The sequence below is a fragment of the Schistocerca nitens genome, chromosome 9, assembly GCF_023898315.1.
Source record: "Schistocerca nitens isolate TAMUIC-IGC-003100 chromosome 9, iqSchNite1.1, whole genome shotgun sequence".
NCBI classification, from domain to species: Eukaryota; Metazoa; Arthropoda; class Insecta; order Orthoptera; family Acrididae; genus Schistocerca; species Schistocerca nitens.
This window is the reverse complement of record NC_064622.1, coordinates 114,035,983-114,057,703: the sequence shown is the minus strand read 5'-3', so window position 1 is coordinate 114,057,703 and position 21,721 is coordinate 114,035,983. Positions and strand designations below refer to the sequence as shown.

At 41.0% G+C, this 21,721-nt stretch overlaps 1 protein-coding gene and 1 non-coding gene across 2 annotated transcripts in view; one reads left to right on the top strand and one right to left on the bottom strand.

Annotated features, from left to right (window-relative positions):
- LOC126203329 (integrator complex subunit 10) overlaps positions 1–13,382 on the top strand; it is a 121,964-nt gene extending 108,582 nt beyond the window's left edge. Inside the window, exons 12-13 of the mRNA XM_049937600.1 lie at positions 914–1,170; positions 13,007–13,382. Of these exons, the coding sequence (XP_049793557.1) occupies positions 914–1,170; positions 13,007–13,166 (417 nt within the window). The 3' untranslated portion in view covers positions 13,167–13,382. The remainder of the gene's footprint in view (positions 1–913; positions 1,171–13,006) is intronic.
- Positions 13,383–16,663: 3,281 nt separating this feature from the next.
- On the bottom strand, positions 16,664–16,738 carry Trnas-uga (transfer RNA serine (anticodon UGA)). Its single transcript has one exon. It is a non-coding gene; the product is annotated as a tRNA-Ser (tRNA).
- Positions 16,739–21,721: the final 4,983 nt, after the last annotated feature.

Here is a 21,721-nt window from a genome sequence, read left to right as displayed (position 1 = left end):
CTCTGCCGGATGGAGACCTCCTCTCCCTTCAACTGTACCCTGGTACCCCTTTCCCTTTCCTGCCGACTCCAGATTGCTGCTTTCATTCTAGTGAAATTGCATTCCACTCTGAGCTGCCGGAGATGGCACTCATGCATGCATGACATGTGCTATGCAGCATGTAATCCTTATGGTGAGTAGCAATATATCTCTTTTCTGTATATTTTAGACTTTGGTGAGCTACATACAAAACTAATGATGCCATGTAACCTGGAATGTGAAATGACCTTGACTACCGATGTTTGTCCTCATTGAATAATTGAGGTACCAGGCCACATTGACTTCTGCTCAAATAATGATAGCAAGTCTTCATTATTAAATTATTTCCTTAGAGAACTTGTACACTGCTGACATCACTCAGTACTTTTCTTAAAATTACGTGTCGTGTGGTATCCAGTAGCTGGTTTATTTCTGAATTCCTAGATGAAAATGGAGTAAAAGAACTTTCTTTGTAGTCATTGTATTTTAAGGTCTATCATTGATTTATGCCTCCCTCCCCCTCCCCCCATCCCCTTTTGCACTGTTATGTCATCAGTCACTAACATTATTGTTGGAAACATGTCCTCATTCTTCCTGTGCTACTATCTAACAGGATTGAAGTTTTAGGACTATATGATCCTTTTCAGTGATGATTTGCACATTTTTTCGTACATAAGATGAATCACATGAAAAAGACACACAACATATGCATTATCTTACTTGTCTGTTGTTGGAAATGGAAGTCCCAATGTGGTTTTCAGATTGATAATGAGGGAACTGTAAGACAAGTGGGCAGGTATGCTAAGTGAAATGTGTTGTAAGATTATAACTGATTGGTGATATTTCTAATTCACGCTTTTTTTCCTTTTAACTGTGACAGATTATTTGTTTACAGAAATGTCTCCAAAGACCTGACTGTGACACGGATTTAATAATTGGGCACATGACAGTTCTTGTTCAGTTAGACTGGCCTCTGGAAGAAGAGCTTATGGATCAACTGGTGCAACGGATTCATCACAAGGGCAGTTTTACTTACTCTCCGTTCCAGCACTATGTTATTTCCATTGATCTCCTTGAAGAATTTGTGTACCTCACTACTGAACAAGGTGGAGCTATTCCACTTGAAATTGTGCCCAGCACACAACCATCAAGGTAATAAATCTAAATATTCTCATGGAAAGTGGTGTTTAACCTCTTTTAGATATCATGTACTAAAATGTGACTATTTATTTAGAAGCCTGTGAAACAAAAATAACTGACTTATAAACACACACATCTAAAAATCATCTTGAGAATGAAGCTCTTTTGTCTGTGTTTGCTTTAACAGTAACAGATGTTTTTTGGTGGGGTCCGCCTTTAGCAAAACACAATTTTGTTTTTTGTCCCAGACATGTTTCACTGCAGTTGCAGCATCATCAATGTTTTTTTATTATTATGGCTTCTTACCAATACACAGAGCTTCTCAATACGCAGAAGTTGACAGTGAAGAAGATGACATAAAAAGAAAGCTTGCGGATGACAAACTGTAAAGAAAAACAGACACTGTAAAAACGTAATACAGGAGGAAAACCACACCATGTGGTAAGAATCCATAATAATAATAATAAAATAAACCTGACAATGCTGCAACTACAGTGAAACATGTCTGGGACAGAAGACAAAATTGTGTTTTGCTAAAGGCGGACTCCACCCAAAAAGCACATCTAAAAAGGTTTTTTGAATCTGTGAATGGTATGCCAGAAAGAAACTTTCAGTTTTCAGGTTTAAAAGAACATTATGTTGAAAGCTTAGCAATGATGTGGACAGCAGAAAGCAAGTGCTGTAGTGCCCTTGCTGTTTTCTTATTTATACAGTCATACAACAGGAAAATGGGAAGCCTTAGAAATTAAACAATAATTAAAAACCAAGTGGAACTATATGGTTCCAGAGATATTTTAAAGTCTCAAACATCTGTGATGTATACACGCAGACTGAAGCAACAAATGAAAATTTGTGCTGAGGCCAGGATTAGAACCCGGGCCTCCTGGTCACTAATCGGATGTGCTACCCGCTACGCCACCCTGGCACAGAGGCTTTGCACAGCTGCACGGACCACCCTAGCACGCCTCCCTTCTCAGTCCAAATTCCCATTCACACTGCAGCCCACTTAGTATTCTCCCTTAACTAGAGCAGCATTGCAACGGCTCTCCAACTGTGTAAGAATCAGACTGAAGCATGAATGGGAATTTGGATTGAGGAGGGAGACACACTAGGGTAGTCTGTGCAGTTGTGCGAAGCCACTGTGCTGGGATGATGTAGTGGTAAGCACATCTGCCTAATGGCCAGGAGACCTCAGTTTGAATCCCAGCCTTGGTACGAATTTTCATTTGTCACTTCAGTCCACATATATAAATAATTAAAAACAACAATGTAAGAAAAAATATTTTTTTCTTACTGTAAAGAAGACATGTCAAGTTGCACACAGTCACAATCAAAATACACTCTAATAAAGCTTTCGGCTACAGCCTTCGTCAGTAAAACACACACACACACACACACACACACACACAAACAAACATATCTCATGCGCACACAACCACCAACTGCAGCAGCTCGGGCCAGAATGCAACATCACGTGGGTTGCAAGCAGCAATCTGGTCGGGGCGGGGAAGGGGATGGGATAGTAGTGTACGGGTGGGGAGAAAGAAGAATGCTGTCTTGTGGAGTGTGCAGGGACTAGACAGCCAACAGGTGCAGCATCAGGATGTCCTATCATCTCCTCCCTATTCGTCTCCCACCCTGTTTATTTGTGGCCCTCTGCCAATGCATCTGCCTGTTCTTCCCCACTCCTCTCCTTGTTTGCTTCTTTTTTTCCCCACCTCCTTGTCCCACAACCTCCTGACACTGTGCCTGTTGGCAATTTAATCCCTGTACTCTCCACCAGGAAGTGTCTGTCTCTCTCTTTCTCTCTCTCCACTCATACACTAATATCTCTTCTCCTCACCAGCCCCCTCCAGATTTCTGCTTGCATCCCACGTGATGCAGCATTCCGGCCCAAGATGCTGGAGTTGGTGCTCGTGTGTGTGAGGTGTGCTTCCTTTTTGTGGTGTGTGTAGGGGGGAGGGGGGGTGTCTTTTACTGACAAAGGCTATGGCTGAAAGCTTTATGTGAGTCTTAATTGTGCCTGCCTGCAGCTCGACGTGTCTTTTTTACGGTAAGTAGCAATCTGAAACTTCCTGGCAGATTAAAACTGTGTGCCCGACCGAGACTCGAACTCGGGACCTTTGCCTTTCGCGGGCAAGTGCTCTACCATCTGAGGTACCGAAGCACGACTCACGCCCGGTCCTCACAGCTTTACTTCTGTCAGTATCTCGTCTCCTGCCTTCCAAACTTTACAGAAGCTCTCCTGCGAACCTTGCAGGACTAGCACTCCTGAAAGAAAGGATACTGCGGAGACATGGCTTAGCCACAGCCTGGGGGATGTTTCCAGAATGAGATTTTCACTCTGCAGCGGAGTGTGCGCTGATATGAAACTTCCTGGCAGATTAAAACTGTGTGCCCGACCGAGACTCGAACTCGGGACCTTTGCCTTTCGCGGCAAAGGCAAAGGTCCCGAGTTCGAGTCTCGGTCGGGCACACAGTTTTAATCTGCCAGGAAGTTTCATATAAGCGCACACTCCGCTGTAGAGTGAAAATCTCATTCTTCAAGTAGTAATCTGTCTTTTCCTACATTGCTCATATTCCTATCTGGAGTTTCTATTGTTCGACTAAATGATTAAAAACATAGCCTACTTGTAAATTTACAAAGAATTTAATTAAGGATTTGTTATTTTTGTTAGATAGGTGACTAGCAGCAATACTCGTGGTAAAAAAGCCTCTCTTCTTGCGGCAAATAGCTAAGTGTGGTTTTATGATAAATAGCAATGAGACTATGTAGATATTAAGCTAACAATAGAACAGTACGAGCATTTTTTCTTCCTTTCTTTTCTTTTTGCTCCCAAAATGGCAGTTTTTCTGCTGACTGTATTACGCTGAATTTAGCCTGAGTAAACACAAATAAAGTATTTTAACAGTAGTTAACTATTAATGCAATTTGTAACAGTTACTTCTCTTTCTTAATGCACATTTGACTCACACCAGACCCCTGAAGCTTATCCATTTTGATAGGATCCACAGAATATTATGAATTATGTAAAAGAGGAAAAAGGCAAAACTCTGCAGCAAAATAACCAGTGTGGCAGTTCACTCTCATAGCTAAGTAATGATCATGTAAATATTGTGCTGAATGAGTCTTCCAAGACAGGTTACATGTATGGCTCACAAGATGGCTTTTCCTCAGTTTCACATGTGTGGCTAGAAGAAAGATATGTTAGAATTAAGTTTCCCATTGATGACAAGATCATTAGAGGTGAAAACTAGCTGATGGAGGATAGGGAAAGCAGTTGGCCACAGTTTTGGTGAATTTTGGAACCATCCCAGCATTTGTCTGTAATGTTGTAAAAACACTACAAAAACCCCAATCAGGGTAGCCAGATATTAGTGAAACTGAAAAAGAACATAGAATATGCAGAAAATTTTAAATATGTATGAGTGTTGCTTGTGACTAAGTGCACTGCTGGTGTATAGAAGCATGGGAATTATCCAAAAAAATGGGAACTTGAAACATTTGTACTCGGAGCCAGCATTCTGCTTCTGCAGCGTTCTGTGGCGGTCATAGCTCCCTCAAAATTTCTTTTCTTCTTTCATATGTGAATTGTGATGCTTCTCATGATTGTTCTGTTTATTGTGACAGCAAAAATGCTATTTAATTAATATTTCAATGGCATCTAGGAATGTAATCATGCTCATAGTGATGGATACAGCTTTTTTCCTCACTGCCAGTTTGTTTTTGAAATAATTAATTGTGTTATATCATTTAAGGAAAGTATGAAATTTTAAGACAGAAGTACTGGCAAGTACTTACCTTCAATAAGCATAATATTTAGTATTGACGATAGGCAGTATCCTAGCTCTCAGAGCTCTTAATTCCTCCCTCAAGGAAGGAGGGAGGTAGGTCAGGGAAGTTTAAGAAGAAGGAAGGGCAGATCACCCAAACACACAGGCAATGAGAGGTACCCAGCTGTTGTGATTATTCAATGAAACTTTAACAGATACTACTGTCAGTGTCATTCTCCAGGAATCTCATTCTACTGATGGTCTCTCGCCGACCCTTTGTGGGTACTGTATTTCTGATGGTACCAGTTTGGCCCTGTGAGAACTTCCGGTGGTGCCTGAACATTGGTCCATATGGATATTGTTAGTACAGTGATCCCACTTTGTACCATGTTGGAAACAGTTGCTGATCTGGTCCACTTAGACTCTGCCATCACAGTTTGAAATCTTTGCAATCTCTATCTCCCTCCTGACAGGCCACCTGCGTATGCTACCCTAACTGCCCCTCCCTTCCTCCTCCTTGGGGATTTTAGTGCCCATCAGCCTTTCTGGGGCACTGCTTCTTCATCTAGTCGGGGGGAGACTCCTCATTGACCAATTTCTAGTGGACCACAACCTGTGCCTTCTTAATGATGGTTCCCGTACTAATTTTAGTGCTGCATATGGCACTTTCTTTGCCATTGAGCTTTCACTCTCTTCCTCTCCCCTTCTCCCTACCTTACACTGGTCATCATACGATGAACTCTGTGATAGTGACCACTCCCCATTGATTCTCTCGTCCCCCCCCCCTCCCTCCCCCCAATGACCAGGTTTCTCTGCCAAGCTTTCCAACGTGCTGACTGGCCTTCATATGCCTCCCAGGTCATGTATCTGCCTTCTTCGTCAGGTTGTATTGATGAAGTTGTCTGTGATCTGTCTGATAAGATAATCCTTGCTGCTGGCATTGCCTTTCTCCGCGTGACAGGCCCCATTCACTGTTAGCCAGTTCCACATTGAAGCATGGCTATTGCCACTGCTGTCCATGATTGTTGTTGCACCTTGCAGCATCTTACGTGGCACCCATCCTCAGCCGGTTTTATTACCTTTACTTGTCTTCATGCCAAAGCCCGTTACTTGATCAAATAGAGCAAACTGGTGTGTTGTGAATGCTTTGTCCCCTGTCTCGGTTCATTTGTCCCTTCATCATGGGTGTGGGCTATAGTCTGCACCCTCCAAGGTTGTCAGTGGCAGTCTTACATTCTGGGCCTTGCCCTTCCAAGTGGCCTTTGTACAGATCCATCCATTCTTGCGGAACACTTTCTGACCCATTTTGCAATAACATCGGCGACAGCCTCCTCTCCGGCTGCCTTCCTCCATCTGAAATAGCTGCCTGAAGCTTCCCGCTTTTGTTTTACTGCTTGTCAGGTGGAATCCTACAATGAAGCTTTTACTGAAAGTGAGCTGCTTTTGGCCCTCTCTTCTTCTCACAGTTCAGACCCTGGCCCTGACTCCATCCACAACCGATTGTTTCAACACCTCAGCCCTTCACAATGTCAGTATCTCCTCCAGGTGTTTAACTGTATTTGGCTCCAAGATGTTTTCCCCTCTCGATGCAGAGACAGTATCGTGGTTCCTGTCCGCAAGCCTGGCAAGAACCCGTCATCTCTTTATGGTTACTGGCCCATCAGCCAGACAAATGTCCCCTGCAAGTTACTAGAACAGATGGTGGCTCAGGACCTTTTATCTCCTGCCAGTGCGGCTTTCGAAAGAGACAGTCTCCGATCGATCATCTGCTTTGAGTAGAATCCACAGTTTGGCAGGCCTTTTCTCAGCACCCCATCTTGTCGCAGTTTTCTTTGATTTCCGTAAGGCCTATGACACAGCTTGGTACTGTCACATCCTCCTTATGCTTCATGAGTGAGGTCTTTGGGCCGCCGTCCCGATTTTTATTCGCCAGTTCCTGTCCCACTAGTTGTTCCGAGTCTGGGTTGGCACTGTTCTCAGATCTCTGCAGATTCAGGAAAATGGCACCCCATGGGGATCCATATGAAGTGTCCTTCTTTTTCTAATTGCCATTAATGGACTTGGGGCCTCTGCTGGACCAGCGGTCAACTCTGCTCTGTTGTGGATGATTTCTATATTTGTGTTAGCTCCTGCTCGGTGGCCTCTGTGGAACGACAGCTCCAGGGTGCCTTCCAGTGCGCTTCCCTGTGGACACACTCATGATTTTCAATTCTCTTGCCTTAAGTTGAGGTTGGTGCATTTCTGCCACCAGACTAAGGTCCATCCTATCCAGGTCTCTTATCTCGATGCCCAACAACTGACCGTGGTCCCCCAGTTCCATTTCTTGGGTCTTCTTTTTGAGAACAGCTTACTTGGTTCCCTCAGATTCGTCATCTGAAGGTTGGCAGTTTTTGTAAACTCAATGTTCTTCACTTCATTGCCCACACCACCTCGTGGGGCACAAATCATTCAACTCTTCTCCGTCTTTACTGGGCATTAGTTCTGTTGCACCCAGACTGTGGTTGTCAAGTTTATAGATTGGCTGCTCCTTCCACACTGCTGCTCTTGGACTCAGTTCACCATCGTGGTATCCATTTAGCCACTGGTAACTGCCGGGTATCCTGGGTAATGAACTTGCTGATAATCTGACTGGAGGGCGACCACAGCCAACTACCCCCATTCTCCGTGACCCCTCCAGGAGCAGATTTGCGGCTTTACATCAGTTCTCTTTTCGCTCAATCGTGGGGTGACTCCTGGGAAGCTACCCTCTGTCTAATGAACTTCGTGCCACCAAAGAAATTCCCACCATGTGCTGTTCTTCCCTCTGCCTCTCCCGGCAGGAATCTACCGTCCTCTGTCATCATTATATTGGCTGTACTAGGTTCACCCGTTGTGTTTTACTCTGCAATGAGTGAGCCACCCTCCCATCCCCCTCTGTAGTTGCGGGGTTCCGCTCACAATTATCCATATTTTGCTGGACTATGCCGCTTTTCAGCCCAGCATACTGAATATGTCCTCCCACCTTCCTTGTCTCGTGTGTCAGGGGACGATCCTCGTGTGGTTATGTCCAGCCTTGGCTTTCTTCACAAAAGTGGTTTGTACTTGCAGATATAAGTCCTTGACTTTTCCTCTGGCATTTGAGTTTCTCAGTAGTGTAGGTGGTGGTTATAGAGTCTTTGGCCTTGCCTCTATACTGGACAGGTTCTCCCCACCTTTTCCCTATGTTTTGTCTGATCTGTTGTGCTGTTTTGTTTCCTCTTTTCTTTTGTGTTCTTCCCCTCATGTTGCCTCTTTGTGTCGTGATAAAGGTATGATATGGTGTTGGTGTTGGGATGAGTCAGTGGCAGTGCTGGTGCTCCACTGCGCATAGCATTTCGGAACATCCCAGCTTTCCCCGTTCACACCCATCTCCTCTTGTTCTGCCCTCTTCCTGCTTTCCTAACATTCCTTTTCCCTCTTTGCACTTTCTCCGTTCCCCTTGACTGGACTGTGCTGTTTGTGTTGTTCCTCCCTTCACTTCTGCCATCCCAGATCTTGGGACTGGTGATCTCACTATTTGGTTCCCTCCCACAAATCAACCAACCATCATGCTTATATGGCAAGCCAGTACTATGCAAAGAAAGGGGAGCAGGATGGTGGAAGGAATAAGTATAAAAGTTATGCAAGGGAAATTAACTTTAAGGCAATATTATAGAAAGAGAGAGGAAGTAGATGAATATGGGCTGGGAGATTTGATATTACAATAAGAATTTGACAGAGCATTGAAAGACCTGAGTTGAAAAAAGCCTCCAGTAGTAGATAACATTCCCTTAGAATTATTGAAAACCTAGAAAAAACATGACATAATGAAACCATTCCACCCGGTGTGCAAGGTATATGAATCTGGCAAAATACCTGCAGACTTCAAGTATAATTAAATAATTTCAATTCCAAAGAAGGCAAATGCTGACATTTAATAATATTACCAAACTGTTAGTTTAATAAGTTTTGATTGCAAAATACCAGCATGAATTATTTACAGAAGAATGGAAACACAGGTGGAAGCCGACCTCACGGAAGATCAGTTTGGGTCCCAGAGAAATGTAGTTAAATGTGAGGCATACTGACATTATGACTTATGTTAGAAGACAGGCTGAAGAAAGGTACACATACGTTTAAAGCATTTATAGATTTAGAGAAAGCTTTTGACAGTGTTGGCTGGAATACCAACATTGAAATTCTGAAGATAGCAGAGATAAAATACAGGGAGCTATACTTTATTTACAGCTAGTTCAGAAACCAGACTGCAGTTATAAGAGTTGAAGAATGTGAAAGGGAACTAGTAGTCAAGAAGGAAGTGGGACAGGGTTGTAATCTATCCCCAGTGTTGTTGAATCTATTTATTGAGAGCAAGCAGTAAAGAAAACACAGAAGAAACTTGTAAAGGGAATTAAGTGCAAGGAAAAAAGTAAAAACTTTAGTTTTGCCAGTAACATTGTAATTCTGTCAGAGATAGCAATGGACTTGCAGGAGCAGCTGAATGGAATGAATAGTTTCTTGAAAAGAGGTTACAAGATAAATGCCAACAAAAGCTAAAACAAAGCAGTGCAGTTCAGTTAGACAATGCAGGGGAAATTAGATTAGTAAATGAGACACTAAAAGAAGTTCATGAGTTTTGTTATATGGGCAGTAAAGTAACTGACAACTGCCAAAATAGAGAGGAGATAAAATGCAGATTTGCAATATCAAGAAAAGTATTTCTGAAAAAGAGAAATTTGTTGACATTTTATATAAATTTCAGTACACAGGTTTCCACAGCCGGTGTCATTTTGGATAAAATAATTTTGGGTATTGGGCTGTGTCATTGTTATATACTAAAACAACTAAACTGCTGACATTTTGACCAACTTGCTTTGGTCCTCTTCGGAGCAGTTCAGCGCCGTGTCTTTCTTTATGTACTGTCATGTTATTTATCTGCTGGCTACCAACTTCACATATCTGAGTTGTCATTTGAATAGGTTGTTATGACAGGGTAGCTGTATGGTACGCTGTTGCCTGTGCTATCCCGGTGGCTGATTGGAAGGAAACTCTAGTAGGTGATTGACAAAAGGTAGGATATTGCCTGTCTGTTGTCTTTGCCATTATGGTAACTGATTGGTTGGCAAACTCCCATTGGTGACTGGAAAGCAATAGCTAATCAGCAGCTTGTATCCAGGGGGTAGTGTTTTCCTGCAGCAAAGCGTTAAGGCCGCACAGCAATTCTCTTGCGGACCCTGTTTATACTGTTAAACCCAGGTCAAGTGGTGCTGGTGGCTGGCGAACACACGCAGTCTGCCAGGCTGGAATTGCTGGCAGGCAGGTCATAGGTAACTTGTAGCCATTCTCCCTGTTCATGTTATGAGAGCCTTTAATTGTTTCAATAGCCTCTCCTATTTTCCATTGCTACATCCACGGCTGATAAGCAAGCATGCGAGTTTCTTGAAAATTGATAGGACAGCCGTATTCCTGGTGGTGTCCTGCTACAGCTGACGTGTTGTTCTGTACCAGTCACATGTAAAGTTCATGTTCCTAAATGTAAGTGCTAATAGGTCTCCCCCTTTCACCAGCATAGACTGCACTGCATTCACACTGAAGCTTGTAGACACTTGCAGTGTGGCGACCATTCACTGGATCCTTAGTTTCAGAGCATGAACATTATGTACAACTGGGACAGAATAGCAAGTCAGCTGTAGCAGAACACTACCAGGAATATAGCTGTCCCATAAATTTTCAAGAACCTTGTGTGCTTGCTCCCCAGCTGTGGACACGGAAACAGAAAATAAGAGAGGCTATTGAAATAATTAAACCCCCTAACAGAATGAACAGAGAGAATGGCTACAGGTTACCTATGGCCTGGCTGCCAGCAATTCCAGGCCAGTGGACAGTGTGTGTTTTCCAGCCAGCAGCACCATTTGACACAGTTTAATAATATAAAAAGCGGCTGTGAGAGAAATACTGTGCGGTTTTAACGCCTCGTCGCAGGAAAATGCTACCACCAGATGCAAGCTGCTGATTTGTTATTGCCTTCACATCGTCAACAAGAGTTTTCCCACCGATCGCTTATCAGAGTGTTACAGGCAACAAACAACCAATACACTGCCTTCTGCCAATCATCTACTAGATTTTCTTCCAGTCAGCCATGAGGGTAACAGAAGCAACAGTGTAATGTACAGTCACCCCTCCATAACAACCTCTTCAAATTGTGGAGTGACATTTTAAATATGTGACATTGGTATCCACCAGATAACCAAAAATGACAGTATATAAAGAAATTTCATCAGTATATAAAGGAAGGCATTCAGCAGCACACAACAGTGAATAGCCCTAAAGAAGACCACATCAAGTCGGTCAAAATGTCGGCAATTTAGTTGTTTTAGTAGTTTTTAGTTGTTTTAGTAGTTTACAGTGTCATGCCCCAATATGCAAAACTATTTTATCCAAAATAAATTTGAGTACTAGGAAATCTTTTCTGAAACTATTTGTCTAAAGTGACGCCTTGCAGGGCAGTGTAACACACAAGTAGTTCAGACTAGAAAAGAATAGTAGCTTCTGACGTGAGGTGGTACAGAAGAGTGCTGAAGATTAGAAAGGTAAGTCACATTGCTAATGAGGAGGTTTAAATTTATGGCACAATTTGACAAAAAGAAGGGACCAGTTGGAAGGACACAAGCTGTGGCATCGAGAAATTGTCAGTTTAGTAATGGTGGGAAGCTTGGAGGATAAAACTTGTAGAATGAGACCAGAGCTTCAATAAAGTAACCAGGATCAAATGAATGTACTTTTCAGCAGTTATGCAGAAGAGGCTTGCAAAGTATAGATTAGGGTGGTGAGTGGCATCAAACCAGTTTTTGGACTGAAGACCCACCACCACCACCACCACAATTACAATAACAAGTAATATTCATTTATAAAACTTTGTAAAAATATTAAATGTTTTGTTATTAATATCATTTCCACTGTGAAAATTCAGGCTGCATATGATACCATCATAAAGCTGGTTATGTATGTCGGCTGATTTTTCTTTCTTTTTTCAGACAGACACACTTTGTTCTGTCTGAATAGAAGTTCTTAATATTTTAATTATTTGTGAGAATGTTGTAACTTCATGGAAGTCACCGTTACAGCATTAGCGTGAAACTATAAATCCAGTTCTTTTTCACAAGTGTTAAAGTGTTAATCCACTGTTTCTAGTTAAGATCAGGGTTGGTTCCAGTTGGGCTGGGGTCAAGACTAATTGCAGTTTTTGCCAACATGTCTGAACAGAAACTGGAGGAATATTTTGCACACATTTTAAGAGATGATTTACACTCTTCTTGAAATTTTATTCTGTTGTCTCATTGTTTTTGACTATATTCAGTTCCTTATGAGAACTGAACACCGAAGAAACAAGCTTTTTGGGATGTCATTTACCGTGGCCAATGCAGAATTCTTCAGTACTCCTGGCTTCTATTAAACCTTTCTAAACAAGGTAAGAATGGTGCGTTGTGTGTTGTGTAGAAACTGAACTAATGGAATACCAACAAGCTGTTAGATAATACAACATCAACAAATTGTTAAGGGGATTTTTCCACATCAGATGTTGACTGACACACACACACACACACACACACAGAGAGAGAGAGAGAGAGAGAGAGAGAGAGAGAGAGAGAAGAGGGAGGGGGAACAAAAAGAGAAGTAAGTTTACCATGCATTGTACAAGATTGGCCTTCTTAACCACGTCAGTATACTTTATGACATGTGGAGCAGTTCCTATTATGCTCCAACGACCTGAGAAGAAAAATATCAGAGCTAGATTGTTTGGATCTTATTGTGCTGGTATTTTTTGTAATATAGGATGTAGAACTTGCAGTAATGAGATTGTGGTTGGAAATATGCAGCAATAATGCCAAATAACATCACTCAAGAAAGACTTGTAAAAAGAATGTAGAGGCTGCTCATCACGCCACAGTCTTTATTGCAGTGTCATGCTCTGGGTAATTAGTGAGCCAGACACAATAACAAATACTCCCGAGGTAGTTCATATTTCTCATAAAATATCAAATTCATCAAAATGATGCAAATTATATTCTCTCTACAGTCAGCGGCGCATCTCTACACGAGGAGCGGATAAGGGTGTGAAAGAAGACTTTAAGCAAGCAATGAGGCGACAAGCAGCCAGAAGCATTGAGCCACTGGAACCACTGATCATCAGATTTCTTACTTCGGAGAGGACGTTACTAATTCAAGCTCTGCAGTAGTTTTGTCTTCAAACTACAAAAAAGCTAAAATGTATATTTAGAATACTTAAATAAAGACAGTTTTCCAGTTGATATCAAAGTTTAAAATCTCATAAACACAGATTTTGTCACCATAAAGTTTTATTGTAAACAATGAAATCTTTTCCAGTGTAAGATTAGAATTTCATTGTCATTGCTCAGTATATTTGACAATATTTTGTTATTAAAAATGAATTTATCCAGGAAGAGTAAACAAAATATGTCATTGATGGAGGTGTTTTCATTTCTATTTCTATCATGTTGTTTTAAATATACAGTATATTACAGACTTATCTTGTATGCAGACACTTTTACTTACAGCAATAATGCCAGTATTGTTCATGATAATTATCGTTCTTGATAAACTGCCCTAGATTTAGTTTAGCACATTACAATAGTGTTATCAGTAGTAGCTGTCTGTGCCAGAAATATTGTCAGTAATATTTGAATTAACAATTATTTATATCAATTATATAGTCATACCCTCATCAAATACAACTCTCCATTTTATAAAACATAAAACAACCTGATTCATCTTAAGTGAAACTCTGTCTAAGAGGCAGAAAAAATCTTGGCACCAGCTACAGATGTTGAGGTTCACTCGTGATGAAAACCTTTTAAAAGTTCAAAGGGTACACTTGATAGAAGTCTGTAATTCAGACAACTTAAATGACAATATAGTGCATTTCTAAAATCGTCAATTTCTATGACAACTTGTTTGTATTTGAGAAATGCAGCAAGTATGTAACACTAATCAGCAATCAGTTTGGATAACTAATGACATGTAGGGAGAATGGGAGCTGCATCATAGTCTGAAGGCCAGAGACAAATTAAGCAGAGAATTTACTAGACAATAATGAGAAATGCTGAAGAACATGATGTGACAGGCTTAAAGAAATCATTAGTCTTACTAAGAGAATAGAGAGCTACCCAAACAATACTAAAACAATATGGTCAGTTGTGGAAAAAGTGTAAGGGAAAATTGTGGCCATTTAAAGATAATACATCTGTTCTATGCAAGGAATGTCAGCGATTGATCAGAGTTGTGCAAAATATTGAACAGCCATTTCCTGTCATTGGTTGGCAAATTAAAGCAAAATTTTATTGATACATGAAAATATGCAACACCCTTAAAAGCTGATGTCCCAAGATAATTATGTCACCTGCTGGCAGCAAGAAGCAAATTTAATCCCTTAAACCGCTGAAAAGTCAAAACTCAATATCGATGTGATGAAACATTCAGTATGCTGATGAAGGATATCTGTGCCATACATTAGCACTTTAGTTGTTAGTAACCTATGGAAAGCATCTTTCCAATTCAATCAGTTTCCAGATAGATTAAAATCCTCATTAATAGATTAGATTAATAAAAAGTGTGAAAGGGATAATGTAAACAATCACAACCTGTATTTTCCAATGTTTTGAACACGGCAATGTATGAGAGAGGATTTTTTATATTTTTAATTTGTTTATTGGTGGTAGGTGTATATACTTTCAGCCAGCATTTTAACACATAGACAGTAAAGCTGATACTTAAAAAAATGTAAAGATGTGCAAAGTACATAATAGCTGATAACTAGTGCTCGGATTTTTAGGTTTTTATAAAATGGATTTTAGCCCCTTTATTTTCTAGGAATAGTCCTTTCTAGATTCAAACAAACTATTTTAACCTTTCTGGAGTCATTCAATGAAAAATATAACGAACACTAAGATTAGCATAGAAAATTTTATGATTTTGACACATTTATTCCAGTCCTTTGTGAAAAATAAACAATTAACAATTCCTTATACTGGCACTAAAAAAAAAAGCATAAATAATGGGGATGTTTATCCAGTTTACAGTTATTTTCTTTTTAAATAATATTTTAATGAAAAGTCTTTTACTGAAAAATTCTTTTCATGTGTCACTCACATAAAAACGCACACTTCATATGTGTACCTATATATGACCACAATTAATGGCCTAATGCTACACTTAAGAAGGAATTTCAGCTTCTTGTTGTTGTCTTCGGTCCGAAGACAGGTTTGATGCATCTCTCCATGCTCCATGGAATATTATATTACATTTTGGTGTTGCAGTACATAATCACATTTATAAGGGGCAGCAGCCTTTTCAGTAGTTGTAGGGGTAACAGTCGGGATGACTGACTGATCTGGCCTTGTAACACTAACCAAAATGGCCTTGCTGTGCTGGTAATATGAACGGCTGAAAGCAAGGGGAAGCTACGGCCGTAATTTTTCCTGAGGGCATGCAGCTTTATTGTATGGATAAATGATGATGGCGTCCTCTTGGGTAAAATATTCCGGAGGTAAAATAGTCCCCCATTCAGGTTTCCGGGCGGGGACTGCTCAGGAGGACACTGTTATCAGGAGAAAGAAGGCATTCTACGAATCGGAGTGTGGAATTTCAGCTCCCTTAATCGGGCAGGTAGGTTAGAAAATTTAACAAGGGGAATGGATAGGTTAAAGTTAGATATAGTGGGAATTAGTGAAGTTCGGTGGGAGGAGGAACAAGACTTCTGGTCAGGTGAATACAGGGTTATAAATACAAAATCAAATAGGGGTATTGCAGGAGTAGGTTTAATAATGAATAGGAAAATAGGAATGCGGGTAAGCTACTACAAACAGCATAGTGAACGCATTATTGTGGCCAAGATAGATACGAAGCCCACACCTACCACAGTAGTACAAGTTTATATGCCAACTAGCTCTGCAGATGAGGAAGAGATTGATTAAATGTATGACGAGATAAAAGAAATTATTCAGATAGTGAAGTGAGACGAAAATTTAATAGTCATGGGTGACTGGAACTCGACAGTAGGAAAAGGTAGAGAGGGAAACATAGTAGGTGAATATGGAATGGGAGTAAGGAATGAAAGAGGAAGCCGCCTGGTAGAATTTTGCACGGAGCATAACTTAATCATAGCTTGGTTCAAGAATCATGGAAGAAGGTTGTATACATGGAAGAAGCCTGGAGATACTAGAAGGTCTCAGATAGATTATATAATGGTAAGACTGAGATTCAGGAACCAGGTTTTAAATTGTAAGACATTTCCAGGGGTAGATGTGGACTCTGACCACAATCTATTGGTAATGAACTGTAGATTAAAACTGAAGAAACTGCAAAAAGGTGGGAATTTAAGGAGATGGAACCTGGATAAACTGAAAGAACCAGAGGTTGTGCAGAGTTTCAGGGAGACCATAAGGTAACAATTCACAGGAATGGGGGAAAGAAATACAGTAGAAGAAGAATGGCTTGCTTTGAGGGATGAAATAGGTAAAAAGATGAGGGCTAGTAGAAACTCTTGGGTAACAGAAGAAATATTGAATGTAATTGATGAAAGTAGAAAATATAAAAATGCAGTAAATGAAGCAGGCAAAAAGGAATACAAACGTCTCAAAAATAATATCCAGAATGAAATTTTCACTCTGCAGCGGAGTGTGCGCTGATATGAAACTTCCTGGCAGATTAAAACTGTGTGCCCGACCGAGACTCGAACTCGGGACCTTTGCCTTTCACGGGCAAGTGCTCTACCAACTGAGCTACCGAAGCACGACTCACGCCCGGTACTCACGGCTTTACTTCTGCCAGTACCTCGTCTCCTACCTTCCAAACTTTACAACCGAGCGAGGTGGCGCAGTGGTAAGACACTGGACTCGCATTCGGGAGGACGACGGTTCAATCCCGCGTCCGGCCATCCTGATTTAGGTTTTCCGTGATTTCCCTAAATCACTCCAGGCAAATGCCGGGATGGTTCCCCTGAAAGGGCACGGCCGACTTCCTTCCCCATCCTTCCCTAATCCGATGAGACCGATGACCACGCTGTCTGGTCTCCTTCCCCAAAAACCAACCAACCAACCAAACTTTACAGAAGCTCTCCTGCGAACCTTGCAGAACTACCACTCCTGAAAGAAGGATATTGCGGAGACATGGCTTGGCCACAGCCTGGGGGATGTTTCCAGAATGAGATTTTCACTCTGCAGCAGAGTGTGCGCTGATATGAAACTTCCTGGCAGATTAAAACTGTGTGCCCGACCGAGACTCGAACTTGGGACCTTTGCCTTTCGCGGGCAAGTGCTCTACCAACTGAGCTACCGAAGCACGACTCACGCCCGGTACTCACAGCTGGCAGAAGTAAAGCTGTGAGTACCGGGCGTGAGTCATGCTTCGGTAGCTCAGTTGGTAGAGCACTTGCCCGCGAAAGGCAAAGGTCCCGAGTTCGAGTCTCGGTAGGGCACACAGTTTTAATCTGCCAGGAAGTTTCAAAAATAATATCGACAGGAAGTGCAAAATGGCTAAGCAGGGATGGCTAGAGGCCAATGTAACGATGTAGAGGAGCATATCACTAGGGGTAAGATAGATACTGCCCACAGGAAAATTAAAGAGACCTTTGGAGGAAAGAGAATGACTTGCATAAATACGAAGATCTCAGATGTAATCCCAGTACTAAGCAAAGAAGGGAAAGCTGAAAGGTGGAAGGAGTATATTGAGGGTCTATACAAGGGTGATGTTCTTGAGGACAATATTATAGAAATGGAAGAGAATGTAGAGGAAGATGAAATAGGAGATATGATACTGCGTGAAGAGTTCGATAGAGCACTGAAAGACCTGAGTCGAAACAAGGCCCCGGGAGTAGACAACATTCCATTAGAACTACTGACAGCCTTGGGAGAGCCAGTCCTGACAAAACTCTACCATCTGGTGAGCAAGATATATGAGACAGGTGAAATACCCTCAGACTTCAAGAAGAATTCCAATCCCAAAGAAAGCAGTTGTTGACAGATGTGAAAATTACCAAATTATCAGTTTAATAAGTCACGGCTGCAAAATACTAACACGAATTCTTTACAGACAAATGGAAAAACTGGTAGAAGCCGACCTCGGGGAAGATTAGTTTGGATTCCGTAGAAATGTTTGACCACGTGAGGCAATACTGACCCTACAACTTATCTTAGAAGAAAGATTAAGGAAAGGCAAACCTACGTTTGTAGCATTTGTAGACTTAGAGAAAGCTTTTGACAATGATGAGTGGAATACTCTCTTTCGAATTCTGAAGGTGGCAGGGGTAAAATACAGGGAGCGAAAGGCTATTTACAATTTGTACAGAAACCAGATGACAGTTATAAGAGTCGAGGGGCATGAAAGGGAAGCAGTGGTTGGGAAGGGAGTGAGACAGGGTTGTAGCTTATCCCCAAAGTTATTCAATCTGTATATCAAGCAAGCAGTAAAGGAAACAAAAGAAAAATTCGGAGTAGGTATTAAAATCCATGGAGAATAAATAAAAACTTTGAGGTTTGCCGAAGACATTGTAATTCTGTCAGAGACAGCAAAGGACCTGAAAGAGCAGCTGAATGGAATGGACAATGTCTTGAAAGGAGGATGTAAGATGAACATCAACAAAAGCAAAACGAGGATAATAGAATGTAGTTGAATTAAGTCGGCTGATGCTACCAGAATTAGATTAGGAAATGAGATGCTTAAAGTAGTAAATGAGTTTTGCTATTTGGGGAGCAAAATAACTGATGATGGTCAAAGTGGAGAGGATATAAAATGTAGACTGACATTGGCAAGGAAAGCATTCCTGAAGAAGAGAAATTTGTTAACATCGAGTATAGATTTTAGTGTCAGGAAGTCGTTTCTGAAAGTAGTTGTATCGAGTGTAGCCATGTATTGAAGTGAATCTTGGATGATAAATAGTTTAGACAAGAAGAGAATAGAAGCTTTTGAAGTGTGGTGCTACAGAAGAATGCTGACGATTAGATGGGTAGATCGTATAACTAATGAGGAGGTATTGAATAGAGTTGGAGGGAAGAGAAATTTGTAGCACAACTTGACTAGAAGAAGGAATCAGTTGGTAGGACATGTTCTGAGGCATCAAGGGATCACCAATTTAGTATTGGAGGGCAGTGTGGAGGGTAAAAATCGTAGAGGGAGACCAAGAGATGAATACACTAAACATATTCAAAAGGATGTAGGTTGCTGTAGGTACTGGGAGATGAAGCTTGCACAGGATAGAGTAGCATGGAGAGCTGCATCAAACCAGTCTCTGGACTGAAGAACACAACAACAACAAAAAGTTTTGTAAAGTTAAACTTCTTGTGTTTTCTCTCAGTACATTTTTGTAGGCTGAGAAGGATCTTTTTACAGTGGTGGTCACTTTCTTAATAGTGTCATACCTGGGATTCTTTGAAGAATATTCCTTAATTTAGTGACACATGCTGTACACACTCAACCGAGTATTTCCTCCAGATACCTCTGCACCTTGGAAATGCGCTCTCACAGCATTTGTGGCTAGTAACAAGGACTCATCACAGGGAACTGCGACATTCATTCTACATACACTCACCAAAACAATTATTGGCATTTAACTAACATTTGCATAATCCATTATTCAGCAGGTTGCATTTTCTGTAGGCCTTTAGTAGAATTGAAAATTTTGAATGATGAACCATAGATTTTCAAACCTAATTTGAAAATCTTACGTGTGGTACATTACTCAATCTTTTTCTGAATGTTGAGATTAGGGGAATAGGCATGAAATACTGAACATGCTTTTTACCCTTTTTTATGAAGACATTGACAACAACAACTTTTAACCAGTCAGGTAACACATTGTCTTCAAAAATACAGTTTCTTATATTTACTAATGGTTTCTCTAACTCGTGTTAACATTTCTTCAGTAGAAACAGAGAAATTTTATTTAATCCTGCTGATTTTTTGCTTCTGAGGCTATTGATAAGCTGCAGGATGTTGTCAGTGTATACTTCAGATAGTGTACTGCAGTTCGATTTTTTAATTGTCTCATACGAATGCTGTGCATTCTGTTCATGCAGACATCACTTTTAGCAGTCTATGTAAAGTAATCATTAAAAATATTCTAATTGTTAGAGGTTCAGAAATGTCTTAATTATTCACAGCTCATATTCCTTTATTCATTTTATTTTCTCTTGCATCATTTCAGATTTTATTTACAATTGACCAGCAAGACTTTGAAATGTTATCTGAGCTTCATCTCTGCTGGTTAATTCTTTCTGCTTTTAATTTCTTGATTTATTTGCAGAGCTGATATTTACTATGCTCACAGAGTTCTTTATATAACTTGCAGTTTGTCTGTGCAACCTATCCATGTTTTCCATTTTTCCTTTCATCTCTTGTTTTAAATAAAAGGGTATAGATTTACCCATGAACCATGGACCTTGCCGTTGGTGGGGAGGCTTGCGTGCCTCAGCGATACAGATGGCCGTACCGTAGGTGCAACCACAATGGAGGGGTATCTGTTGAGAGGCCAGACAAACATGTGGTTCCTGAAGAGGGGCAGCAGCCTTTTCAGTAGTTGCAGGGGCAACAGTCTGGATGATTGACTGATTTGGCCTTGTAACATTAACCAAAACGGCCTTGCTGTGCTGGTACTGCGAACGGCTGAAAGCAAGGGGAAACTACAGCCGTAATTTTTCCCGAGGACATGCAGCTTTACTGTATGATTAAATGATGATGGCGTCCTCTTGGGTAAAATATTCCGGAGGTAAAATAGTCCCCCATTCGGATCTCCGGGCGGGGACTACTCAAGAGGACGTCGTTATCAGGAGAAAGAAAACTGGCATTCTACGGATCGGAGCGTGGAATGTCAGATCCCTTAATCGGGCAGGTAGGTTAGAAAATTTAAAAAGGGAAATGGATAGGTTAAAGTTAGATATAGTGGGAATTAGTGAAGTTCGGTGGCAGGAGGAACAAGACCTTTGGCAGGTGATTACAGGGTTATAAATACAAAATCAAATAGGGGTAATGCAGCAGTAGGTTTAATAATGAATAAAAATATAGGAGTCCGGGTTAGCTACTACAAACAGCATAGTGAACACATTATTGTGGCCAAGATAGACACAAAGCCCATGCCTACTACAGCAGTACAAGTTTATATGCCAACTATCTCTGCAGATGATGAAGAAATTGATGAAATGTATGACGAGATAAAAGAAATTATTCAGGTAGTGAAGGGAGACGAAAATTTAATAGTCATGGGTGACTGGAATTCGTCAGTAGGAAAAGGGAAAGAAGGAAACATAGTAGGTGAATATGGATTGGGGGGAAGAAATGAAAGAGGAAGCCGCCTTGTAGAATTTTGCACAGAGCATAACTTAATCATAGCTAACACTTGGTTCAAGAATCATAAAAGAAGGTTGTATACATGGAAGAATCCTGGAGATACTAATAGGTATCAGATAGATTATATAATGGTAAGACAGAGATTTAGGAACCAGGTTTTAAATTGTAAGACATTTCCAGGGGCAGATGTGGATTCTGACCACAATCTATTGGTTATGAACTGCAGATTGAAACTGAAGAAACTGCAAAAAGGTGGAAATTTAAGGAGATGGGACCTGGATAAACTGAAAGAACCAGAGGTTGTAGAGAGTTTCAGGGAGAGCATAAGGGAACAATTGACAGGAATGGGGGAAAGAAATACAGTAGAAGAAGAATGGGTAGCTCTGAGGGATGAAGTAGTGAAGGCAGCAGAGGATCAAGTAGGTAAAAAGACGAG